Here is a 13,508-nt window from a genome sequence, read left to right as displayed (position 1 = left end):
ACCACTTTATTTTGTACCTCCTTCGCAAATACACTGGACCCATCGGCGATTCGTACATTATCACTTCATTTATTTTTGATAATTAAGAAGATCGGGGTGGCATAAAAAAGATGCGGTGGGAGGGGATGGTAATCTAGAAATTAATTTGTTATGGCTTAAAGGTCCTCCAGATTTGGGTTGTTGGGGGAACACATCATTTAAGACACGGTTACAACAACTGACCTTCCGTAAGCCAGCTAGATGGCGTTTTATGGTACTACGATGGTAAATGACAATTAATTAAAATGCTCGATAACAACTTCCGCTACAACAGGATAAACATGAATTAAATATCAATAATTTATTAAGTATGTACAACAATTTGTATATTCAACACACTTTCAAACATCATGTATCAATTTGTGGCGGTGTCACCGTTATCATATCTTTCGGCTTTTTTTCGGGTTCACTAAGCCATATTTCTGTTGGTTTGCGCACAGTTATATCTTCCTCAGTATAATTGTCGGACCTGTAGCCGCTAGTTGCAGATTTTTGAGACAATAAAAATTGTTCACCACAACTATCGGTTCCACTGAAACTTCTATGAAATTCAGCAAAAACTCCACCTGAATTCGTACTGACTCGAGATGACAGAATGCTACTATTGTCTGAATCTACACTGGTCTGTGATAATGCAACGCTTCTGTTGTCTAAATGAATGCAACTTAATGATGACGCAAAACTACTATGGCGAAAATTCTCCGATGGCGCTTCTGACATTCTCTCAATATTCTCGGGAATATATTCTTCTGAATGACTAGGTGGAACTTCAATGTTCGTAGCTGAAGCAGGAAGTTCTGCAAAAACACACTGGGAGACTTCTGGCTTCACTTCACCATTCTCCAAGTCATACCCGAGATATTTTTCTGAAATATGAGGAAATAATTCTTCTATTCGCATCTTTTCTTACACTGGCAAAAACATTTATTTTGAAATTATAAATGTTCATGGGTTACTGCTTTTTTGCTCTTACTCAAATCTCCAAAACCCAAAACCTAACTTGAATTTTTAGTAAATTTATGTTGCAAATTTGATTTCTGAAAAATCTGTGTCTGAAAATGTAGTAGTCTACTTCAAAAAGGCAATCATTGTTATAATTATCTTTTAGCAGTTCACAAAACCGCAAATTAATCTTTAACCTTTAGCCTGCTGGCGGCAGTCATTTTGCCTTTGCGATCTGCGCAGACCAAGATCAGTCTGCACTATTCAGTCAGTAACTTTTCAATGAACACCCCTCCAAATAATAAACAGTAACGCCCATATTGAATGATGGACCAGTCCATTTTAGAAATTAAGCAGGGCAAATGTTAAAAGAAACAATCTGAGATCAGAGATCAACTTCATTCCATTGACGAATTCGTAATGATTCTCATTATATAGGATTCCAATAAGGAACTACATGTAAGTAGAACAGTAATTGAGTTTATAATAATGATAAAAAGCTGCCATGCAAAAATCATTGTTTCCAGCTAAAAAACTGCTTTTCATGTTCTTGACATGTCATGATTTTCAAAACTAAATAGAAAGGTAAATGAATCTAGATTTTTATTAGAAAAAATATTGTTACTAAACCAAATACAAAAACACATACTGTTGAACTTGAAACGAAATTTACTTCCCACCTTTATCATCTTGAACCAAACTGGCTCGCGCTGAAATTGGAAAACAAAAAATTAAATTCCGCGGCAACAGTGGTCATTTATTTTTTTTGTAATTCTCAAGCATTTTTACTAATTCTAATAATGAGACAGATCATCTCTACTTTTAAGGCTCCGGTGTAAATACAAGCTAGTAGCTAAAAACATATACACAGAAGCTTAGATAAATTGTGTTTTGGATTTCATCCCTCCAGTCCTAAAGTCCTATAGTCTAATTGTGAAATAATGACATTAATTCGATATATTCAAACATCTTTTTCAGTTGTTTTACATTCCTTTCTTATAGCTACATGCTAAAATAACCACAACCAAGCTACTCTAGCACGTACTGTTGTGATCCGTTCTTTAACAAAGTATTAAATAGTCAAGGAGTTGACCGCTCAACCCGTGAACAGTGGATTTAAACCCCACATCTTAAACAATACCAGTACTGTTTATTTTTCATGAAGCAGGCCCGATACTTTTTCCAGCATAAAGATGTCATCACAGATAGCATAAACCAACGTATAGCAAAACATATTATATTTAGAAATCTAAAGAGGAATGTTCAGTGTCATAGTCATTTCTACGATTTTATAAATTTATAAATGCAAACTTATTCCTATTATAGTAAGGATTATTGTTATGACCTACTTTTAAAACGATTTTGTCTCGATCGAAGCCAATGTACCATTTCATTTCTTCATCACTAAGAGCGGCTGCAAAGTTTATATGTATTTGGTCACCACCGTCCTGCCAGTACTTTGCTCTCTTCGTTATTATCTCTGTCAGATTGTAAAACAGAAACTTATCACTTCGAAATGTACTGTGACGAAGAAACGAAATGAGATTTTGTTCACGAGCAAGACAGATCGTAACTAAAATTGTGTCAATAGGACACGACTGCCCCCACATACTTGGCCATCCTCTACATAGCAAAAAGTATCAAAGGGCCATAACTGCAGTAAAATATCCACAGAAAAATCAGTCCTTTATGGTCATCTGCACATCAAGGTTTTTCATCTGTGAAAGTTTGAAGCAAATCAGGATAACGGTGTAGAAGAAGTTAAACACACAAACTTTCGGGACGAACATGTACATACGGACGGATGTACGGACAGCAGCAACGCTATATGTCCCCACATAAATGAGTGGAAGCATTAAAAGAGGTTTGACACTGGCTTTCATGACTGTAGTTTCACTACAAATTTAACCATCAACTTAATCATGGAGTGCATTCATTTTTACTGTGACAGAATTCCGTTTAATCGGTGCTTGGGGGCGTGAAGGGTGAATCTTTTCATAGATTGTATTAACATAACAGCAGTGACATCCTACACTATTAGCATGCAATCACTTTTATTTTGTGGAATCGAAGTAATATAAACTTAATCACGAAAAAGTATTTCGTTTTTCGACGTCTTTAAGAAATAATTTACGAATGTTTATGGAATCATTAGAAATAACTTAACAAGGCCATGTTTAATAACAAGTGCTTTTAGAAAATACCCTTTTTAACAATGTTTTTGGAATTTTAACAAAAATTTAAAAAATAGGAACCTTTTCAGGCCACTAGAAATTCTGTTTAATAACATACAGTAATGAAACTTTACATCACAGATTTGCAGCCTGAAGTCAAAGGTCATATTCCATTGATTACTACAAACATTTTGCCAACACTTGAGTGGAGTGAAAAAAGTAGTGTTCCTGAATATTTAGAACATGTGCGGACTTATCTAAATAAAACCTTGTACAGGCAAAGCTGACATACGATAAATATTTACAATTTTAAGCAGGTCTTGGTTTCTATGTACGATCTCGAACCAGAGTAGAACAGTTTACTATTTGTTCCTTTGACAACAACTAGAGGAATACTCTAGAAATTTTAGAGCGCTTTTTTGAGCACTCGCAGGAATATGGCCAAAGATATTTCAACAAATTGTAGCAGTTGTAATGTACTACAATCATAATAATGGCAATGTGAATATTTCACGTTCTTAAATCTACTTCAAAGTTCAGACTAAAATCGTTGAAGAATAAGAGACATATCGTTATCAATATTTAGTTCATACGTACTTGTTCTATTGCTGTCGTCGTGTTTCAATGTATCGATGGATACTTTTCCATCACATATATCTAAATACTGTTGCGTTCCCGGAACCTTGTACAGATGTTTGCTTTTTGGCACTTCAATTTTTTCGCCTCTTAACTCTTTGAATTCAACACGTTCAACAAATGGGTGGTCATCTGAATTGCAAAATAGCATTTTGTTTTCTATCTATTATCTTCAGCTGTTTCAGTGCGAATATACCATCCTTTTTAACTGCTACACTGAATAGAAACTGCTATAGCTGTCAACATCGACTTTATTTTCAGCGACGGGTTTTATTTATGGAGATAGAACCTAGACCTACGTTTCCATATAAGTACAACACTTAATAAATTAAGGGACAGCACTGAACATGAAAAGCTGTACAGAACACAAATATGCGTATTAACTTTTAAAATTATATACACATAGCTATTTCCAAAATGTTCTCATTATTTTACTGACTGTGAAATTTAAAAAAAAAACTATAAAAATAAAATGTACAAGAAATCTAAACACGATGTATTTACCAGTGTGTCTGTCTGGTGCAAGAATAGCGCTAGTTTCTATCCATTCCCACTTTTTGGTACGAACTCTCCGTAAAACCTAGACAGAATAGAAAAAATGTTTACTATAAACAAAGCCCACTTAACTTTATTATACGTGGAATAATACAAAAGTTTAAATTCACAAAACTCGATTGCATGAAATGACATTATCTACGGGAGAAAACCTTATGCGAATCTAACATAAATGCACCTATATATATATATATGAAATATATAATTAAAACCCAAATTCATCAGAAGACTCGATATAAAAATATCACATGATCTACAGAAATATATTACAAGGATACAAACCAGTGTAAATCTGCTAATTCCGTCCACTTTCACACCTCGAAAAAGTGCTAGAACTTCATTATGTGTCAATTCTGGCACGAACTCCTCGTTCAAAAGTACAATCTCGTCATTGTTGCTAAAAATGTAATTATAATAATCAATAAAAATGGACTACTTTAACTCTTATACTAGAAATCTGATAAGATTAATGTACTGTCGCAAAATATCGGGGGAAAAACCGGGCTACATTTACAAAATAAAGAATCTAGCTAAACAATGTATGATAAAAATCTTACTCGATTTTCATTTGATAAACAGTTCCACCAGTCTCAATGTCAACCAGGAAATGCCTGTTATATATTGATCCATCCTTCAACTTGTCTTTGAAGGTGCATAAATGTGCTCCAAATTCATCACCCTCAAGCCTATCTGCACTGTTATGTTGGATGAGAATATCTGACTTCTGGTCCGGTTTCTGAAATCAAACGATAATACATTATTATCAAAATTGACCAAAATAATTCATTTTTTATATAACATCAGCAGAATTTGTCATTTTATTCACACAAATTTTGAATATGAATAAGTTTCCATAATTCGATTAAATCACATCTTTAACTGAAACTCTTTAGTTTATTATAGTATGAAACTACGAACTCATTCTGAATTTACCCGACATAAACGAATCCACGATTGCATGAACTTCAGTCGGGGACTCGCAGCAAATATGGGACACTACCCTCACAATACAACAGAAATACTGTGTTTTGGAGAGTACTGTTAGTTTTTACTCAAATTTATATGTATTTACCTTAATTTTAAGAAAATTCTTTTTCTTTTTCAAACACACTGTAAAAGATCCAAAACATGTACATGTTTTTCGATTGGAATTAACCCTATTTCCATTTAAATGACGTGTATTATCCGGTAAGTCTCTATTCTGAAGCGACCCTTGAGTCAGACTCCGGTGTATCTTTCCTAACACTCGCATATTGAACTTGGAATTGTTCTGAATTGAATCGCAGCTTATAAGTATATTAAATATTTAAGAAAGATTAATGGACTTATATATAAACCAATGATGTTCGAAAATATTTTATACGTCTTTGTGAAACCATGAGTCAAATACCTGTTGTAGGTGATTCAAATGTCGTCAGCAGTTAAACACAGTAAGCAAAATAAATAACTAGACTATTTACTACATAAATATGAAAGCATGAAAAGTAGGTTATCTAACAGTGCTATTTTTAGACAGGAAACTATAGAATCTGTTTACCTGTTGGAAATCCCAAAGAGCTATTTTTAAACATTACATATTACAAATTTAAATTTGATACTTTAATGACATTTTGTGTATTGATATATCATATACATTTTTCATAATTTAACAACTTCATTTGTACAGGGTTTGTTAAAATGTCTTCCATATTGTGTTGTTTTTTTTTTGCCACTGAGAGTTCTAGGGTAGTGTTATCTCCGTCTACACATTTTTGTATAAACTCGGCAGCGGTTGGTCGGATGTGGCAAGGACAAAGTTCTTTGAACATGCCGAATTCTGTACGGTCATATCGTGTACATCATATACTAACGGATTATAAACTAGGCTATAACGATGCGCTTAGAGCTGTCAACAAAACGTGGAAGGAGGAGTATTGGAACGGAGTCTGCCGTGACATTCGAGTCTAATTTTGGAGTGAGATTTTATAGTCAAATTATATATAGATCTAGTCATTCATAACAAAATGGGTAAGACGTAGTAATTGTGATTTTGGTTGCTTTTGCTGTTGTAAAATAAATTAATAACAAAAATGGTGATTATTGGAATGAAGAAACAAATTTAATGTAACATTAATATATTAGAGACTGGTAGTTATAATGATAATAAATAATTCTAGAAATGATGATGATTTGTTTCATGTAACTATGTTGCTTGTGTATTTAGAAAGAATAGGTTTATTAAAAAAGTGCATCAGCATCATTATCGTCGTCGTCATTGTTATTTTGAATTTAAATTTACCATCCTTGACGAAAAAGTCGTTGAATCTTCTAGGCGCAGCAGTCAATGAAGTCTCATCTATTCATTTCATACAAACAATTCCTTCTCAATATTTATCGTCACAGCAATCCTCCTGCTATAGCAGTGTATCAGAAACGTAATGATGATCACAGATTAAACTCGTTGTGAGGAGGAGGGTAATTGTGATGAGTTATGCGTGATGATGATGACAGTAACAATACGAGGCTATAGTGGTTGTGAAATGCCATGACGCTATAGACGATGAGTGCTGAGTGTTGCTGGTGTGATGAAAAGTTGAAACAGTGGTAGTGGTGTGATAATGGTTGATGAAAAGAGTGGATGAAAGCTGTTATGATAATTAAGTGGACACAGAATGATTATGAACGACGGAAGTTTGATGCGTCGAAGACCAATATGAATTATAATTAAATTATCAAATATATTTCTCAATTTAATACATTACTTACTTCAAAAATGAAGAGTTATTAGAGAAGACACTAAGGAAACAGTCTGCAAGTTAGGTAAATTGATCACGTGTATTAACCTTGAGCCTCATTTATTTTGGGCGCTGTATTGTATTGTTTACTTGGGTGACCTGAACTAAATATGTTGTTATGTGTTTTGGAGTTTCAACATATTCAGTCATGTTACTTTTTCGATTCGACAGTTAAATTGTTCTCCAAGATAACAACGTCCCATGAATCAGAGGTGGGACAAATGCTTCAGACACAAGTCTTATCAAATCACGAGAACATATAACACTAGATCGAACTCGCTGACCACGTTCCGTGACCAACGCTTACGTCAACAATCGAATGTTTGGTAATGCGTAATTATATTTATTGTATAGTAGTGAGCACTCGTCACCGTTAAACTGTTACACTTTACAAAATATGTTTCCGATGTGAAATGCTTAATGTTTTAAGAGAATATAATATTTGTACGTGCATGTCCTAACGGAGCTAATGACGATTACGACGAACGTTTACGACATACAATGTATTGTATTCTTATCTTCTGAAAACATCTGAATTTATCGACCTTATGACAGATAAAAAATTCCGCGAATTCAAAACAATGTTGCCTTAAAACACATGACAACGTACTGTCATTATGCGCAAAATAAATTATTGACAGTACTAATCTGACAATTCTTATGACATTTTAAACACAGCCATTATTTGGAAAATATTTTTGATCTTTGCTCTAATAATAAACAATATTCGTTACTAACTATGTAGTTATATGAATGTATGCGGAATGTATGAAATGAGATGGTAACAGTTTCATATGTTATGCTCGATGAAGTTATTGTACGGCATTTCAATAAAAATGCAGTTTGTTTTGATAACATTGTCAGTCGTTGATAATTGTGTATGATAGTATAAATAAATTAATGTCAAATTTATAACAAATATGTGGTTTTCTTGAATTGTAATTGATGCTACATGGAAACGAAGCGTGACCTATATATTAAAATGTACAATTGCAAAAGCGTTGAACATGGTTATTTAGGAACACTTCGTTTATTTTCTTAAATATCGTGATGATAATAGCAGCATGCAAAGTTTTCCATGAGAAATGCCAACAAGGTATTCCTGTAAGTATTTATTTAAATTGTTTGAAAATCAAATAACACCCAAAATTACATTCGCCAAATAATGTTTTAATCATTACTATAAGCTTTTTTCAATATTTATTATAAGAATAGAAAATAAGCCGATCTACGCGATTTAACATCTCGTTCCTGGTTTTATTTAAATATGCACTTCTACTTGTTTTTGTAATTATTCCAAAATATCATATCATTCAGAGAAAACAGAAGGTGAAATTTTAATACATATTTTTAAGAAAAGAGAGTAAAGCGCCATAAAAAGCCCGAAAATATTTTAATATAAAACAAGAATAGTAAAATTATCAATAATGCAGACTTCTACGAATGTCGATGGAACACTAAATACACTGAAACGTGTTAATATTCCATTCCTTCTTTTTTCAAAATATAAAGACCTTTGAAGGTATGTTCTCTCGAACCGGATAAAAATCAAATCTTAAGGGACAGAATAAACGAAATTAATTGTAGCTAAGATCATTCACACGAATACTAAAAATTACTGCGTTCAATAATTGAATTTACCCATGGTAACAAGCTAAACTACCTCTTAAGTAATTTATAAGATATTGGAAAAAAGACTTACTGTTGCGTCTAGAAAATTATAATGTGTACATAACCTTTTCTCATATTCCGTGCAACATTGAGAAAAAAACATTCGAGTGTTTTAAAAAAACATATTAGATCTCGATAGAAGCACGGAATGCTACTAAGGAGAATAACAGCTAACGCGGTTTGATTAAATATGTTTATGAGATGTAAAAGGAATGTGAAACAGTTCTCTCACTTTCTAGGACCAGACCTCTATAATGCAAATTAGTTGAATGTAAATCGTGATCCTAAATGGAAAAAAAAATATAACAATATATCTCACCTTTTTTTCAAATAGGTATCATACACAACAATGTTGTTGTTGGTTCAGTTGGCAGTTTTTTTCGGCTAATGTAAACAAAATCCTCTGAGACAGTCGTCGGAGACGTTGGCAGTACCTTTTCTTGAACATTCCTTGGAATTATTATGTCAATTTCGATTTCAAATGCCACTATCTTTAGAACAGCAAAATCTTCTGCATTATTAGTGTAATTGCTGAAGCTTTTACAATCTTTTGAAACAAAAGAAAATGCGAAAAATGAGAATATTTTCTTCTTTTCTCATACCATTTTGGTCTGCGTTTTTCTGCTCAATGGTCTCTATAGCAGTTTCAGCGCAAGCACCTTTGTCGTTTACACCATCGATTCTAAACTCACAGGCTTCTTATGCGAAACCAAATCCTGCTAGTAACTTCTGGTTGCTTTCTTGTTCTTTTCTTAGTATTTGGTCATGTCTTTGATTCGTGTCAATGTCCTTGCTGTTAACTCCATCTGTTTCAATATCTTCTTCACCTTCCATTTCCTTTTGTCTTTCCTTGTCTTCTTATAATCCGAACGGAACTTCTGTGCTCTTTAATCACGTTTTTAATGCAAGCGAATACTATATACTTTTTTCCGTCATACAATGAAATATAAAGATAACAAGTTCAAAGTATAAACGAGATAAAACAATCAAAACACTGAAAGTACTGACAGCAGGGGCCTCATTGCAGATCATGGATGTCAGTTGGACAAATGTATACACTCAGTAATACCAGCCTATTAAGTACCAGCATGAAAGTCAGATTCATTCAAAAACCCTCCTTCTTAGAGTAGAGTAGAGTGTGAGTCTCGACTCGTTACAACTTTCTCACATAAACAGGTCAATGGCCAAGTGTTCGTCATTCAAATGAGTAACAGAGATGGGCTCACTTTAGTCCATGATGTCTAACTGTTGAATGTTGACACTTTTTACCGCTGATGCGCAAGACCATGACTAAGAAATGATCACTCGTAATTACAAACTTACAGAACAATCAGATTAACATTAAAGCTATCCGACAAAATCAATCATTATACTAACTGTACAGTAATAACAATGAGACGACTACCTAATAATTAAAAGTTCGACAAATTACTTCCAGTGGTTTCTCAAACTCGTGGAGAGTCTTCAGAAGAGGAATCCCGGAATATTGTTTTCGAAAGGAGTTTTTTTTACAATTCCGAAACTTGCACCGAAAAACAAATGACCATATTGGCTATTTGTTATATACATTGTATTAATATTGGTAAATTAGATTATAATTTCAAAGCAATAACTCTGTTTTGGTATTACCTCTAATGAACAGACTTAATCAAAGTCTGCTATCCTTCTTCTTGGTTGCATTCTTTGCTTCAAAAGGATCTTTTTACAGATTTTATTTATTCTGTCACTAGGGGAAAGATTATAAATATTTTTTCTAAGTCTGATTTCATTTGAAGTCTGTTCCACTGATCTGTCTTAGCAATACAGTGTCAGTTATCGGGGCAAGGGACAGCAAATTTGAAAATTCCACAAATCTGCAGTGTTACCAGTGCGAAAAAATCATTGAAATTCCAATTTTGAGAAATTCCCGGAAAGTGTTTAGCGGACGTATTATGTATTGCATATATTTAACACTTCATCATGTGACATTTTCAGTCTGTCTTTTTCGTTGTTTCTATAATAAAAACGAGGAAAATCCCGGTTTCAGGACACTAAATTTGAGGCAAAAAATGACCCCAAAAAAAGAATCCTTAGTTCTATAAACACCATGAATAACCAGTTGAATATTAAGACCTTTAATGTACATCTAAGTACCAATGGAAATCACCCGAGAGAAATAAGCTGTTAAAATATTGTACATACATAATTTTAAAAAAATATGATATGTCTTCCTACGCGGAAGCGAGCTTCAACGAGTGGAATAATGCCTGAACTGTATGGGACTGCGATAAAACGTATGCGAAATTGTCCCCTGTCACTTAACAAACCAATTTCAAGCATACAGATTTCTGGCCGTGTGTAAGAAAAGGGAAGTAACATAGGTATCAATCATATGATCCACCGCGCTAATGCTAAGGTTTCCCCTAAGAGAAATGTAACACAATATAAACCTCGGTATTGAATGCTCATAGAAAATTGTCTTAATCCTCAAAAGCAAAGAACCTGACTTGCGTCTCGTCAATTCATAAACATAACATGTTAAACCTACGACTTTGAAGGTTTAAACAATACACAACTAATAAGCGCAGATAATGCCAGCGTAAGCACCTGTCCTATACAGTTCATGCATGATAGGCATAATTCCATTCGTTGAAGGTCGCTTTCGCGTAGGAAGACATAATTTTTAAATTCTGTAATCTCCCGGGTGATTTCCATTGTATAAATAATATCACTTCGAATCCTTTTTTTTTTAGCTGATATCGAAAATGCTTACCACTGTTTTCTCTTTTCTAAAGGCTTTCATCGAGTGTCCTTGCTAAAAATGAAACTTATTTCATCTCTAAACCACTTAATCCATCATATCAAATACAAGTATTACATGTAAGTAAACAATTAAATGTTTGTGTTCACAACAAACGTTCAAGACCAGAAAAGAGGGTATATATGCACAGAATAAGAAGAGGGTAATAGTATTTATGAGTCTGGCAATGGAAAACAAGACAAACAAACAAATTAAATGACAAATAAAATCTCAATTTCAATATGTTTGTATACATAATAAATTTAGGATGCCAACAATTGCGAATAATCGACCACATATTATTATGTTACATTAAGTGTCACATAAAAGAAGCATAATTAGTAGTAACTCTGACTTCTGTCTTCGGTCGTTTTAAGCATGAAAAGAAATCATTTCACATCGGCATCTACGGTTTTTTTTTTATCTCCTTAGACTAAATAAAGCCTGTTAGATTTGGCGCAATATTTAATAACATCCATACGAGCTTCATTTGTTTCCGATTTTAGTAAGCTTTAATCAATTCAGTCAAGTGAATTACCGTAAATGAAATAAATGTAAGAACAGTAAGGACGATCAGATAATGTTAATGCCTTGCAAAATAAGCTAAATAGATTTTTTAAACATTTGACATATATCAACTGTCGAAAACAAATACCTCACGTTGTCGTACTGCTATACGTCTGTCAATCAATTTTTGAGGTAAAATTTAACAGATATTTTTTTATACATTCTTGCATAAAACCAACTTTTTTCAATGGACCCACCCATATACTAAAGGGAGGAAAATCGTGTACAGGCAATTCACGTTCTGTATATACATATTTTTTATTTTTGAAATGCTTTACCAGGGACGTACATGAATTGTTGCTGAGATCATGACAGATGGACATCTGGTATCTGTGTCTTGTTTCTTCCATAATAACCTCTTTTTTGTAGTAGATGCAATCTTATCCATGTATGTTTTTTTCTGTATCAGCTACCAGACCCAAACGCACTGCCCTCTCGGAATCGTAAAGTCATCATATATGAAAACAATACATTAAGTCTTCGTGTCATGTTTTTTTTTTTTTTTTTTTTTTTTTTTTTGGTTCTTTTGCAAGAATGACGATAATACATGTTTATTTTGTGTATTAACATCTGCAGAAGCCCGCGGGAATGTTTGCGGAATTTTAGAATGAGTGTTTTTCTTTGAACATAATAATAAAATAATCAAAAACCATTTACAAAAAATGTGTTAATCATATATATATGGCCATTCAGTTACTTTTGGCAAACAGGAGTATGTGGATGCATACTTCGCTGAAACCAATAAAACATTAAAAAAAATCTATGCACTTTTGTGTATTATTTCGGTAATATTAATTTAATTTAATAATAAATGCGGCACATTTCAAAGTGAGAACTATTTGCGCTGTACCAGCTACTTCCGGCTTGTAGGGAACTTTGATAGCAGATTTAGATTTTTTGGGGGCGCAGGCCGGTTTTTGATTCATGTTTATTTCCTGTTTATATTTGGGTTGAAGGTCATCTAACAGCTGATTAAAACTGTACATTCTGATTAGTGGATGAAAAATTGCACAGGTTTGGAATAGATAATAATTCTTTAAGGGGTGTGCAGGTGCTTTGAGCTGCAATTAGACAGTATCATTCGTTGCAAGGCTCCTGTGTAAATAGCTTGTAAAACGTCATAAACCTGAATCTCCTGAGACAGAGTTCGATGCGGAGTGATCTCCCGTAAACGATTTACAGTTAACATGTCACCTATTGAACTTGTCCCCCAGTCAACTCGTCTCAATTGTAGTCATTTCATATCCATTGACGAGGTCATAAAATGGCATAGCGCGCGTAAGTCACTATCTCACCAGACAAGTGGTAAGAGCGTTACAACCTGATTTTGTGTGCACAATATAACCGCATCTTTCAAATAAAATAACAGTA

At 33.5% G+C, this 13,508-nt stretch overlaps 1 protein-coding gene across 1 annotated transcript; it reads right to left on the bottom strand.

The window, feature by feature from the left end:
* Window positions 1–325: 325 nt before the first annotated feature.
* On the bottom strand, window positions 326–5,705 carry LOC123554447 (uncharacterized). The gene is made up of 8 exons (XM_045344612.2): window positions 5,419–5,705; window positions 4,904–5,082; window positions 4,629–4,743; window positions 4,296–4,371; window positions 3,753–3,923; window positions 2,331–2,461; window positions 1,631–1,691; window positions 326–905 (listed from the first exon to the last, which is right to left on the bottom strand). Exons 1-8 carry the CDS (start codon window positions 5,596–5,598, stop codon window positions 388–390), a joined length of 1,431 nt encoding a protein of 476 aa, XP_045200547.2. The 5' UTR covers window positions 5,599–5,705; the 3' UTR covers window positions 326–387.
* Window positions 5,706–13,508: the final 7,803 nt, after the last annotated feature.

The sequence above is a fragment of the Mercenaria mercenaria genome, chromosome 7 (genome assembly GCF_021730395.1).
Source record: "Mercenaria mercenaria strain notata chromosome 7, MADL_Memer_1, whole genome shotgun sequence".
NCBI classification, from domain to species: Eukaryota; Metazoa; Mollusca; class Bivalvia; order Venerida; family Veneridae; genus Mercenaria; species Mercenaria mercenaria.
The sequence above is the reverse complement of the archived record's forward strand: the minus strand, read 5'-3'. Positions and strand labels throughout refer to the sequence as shown.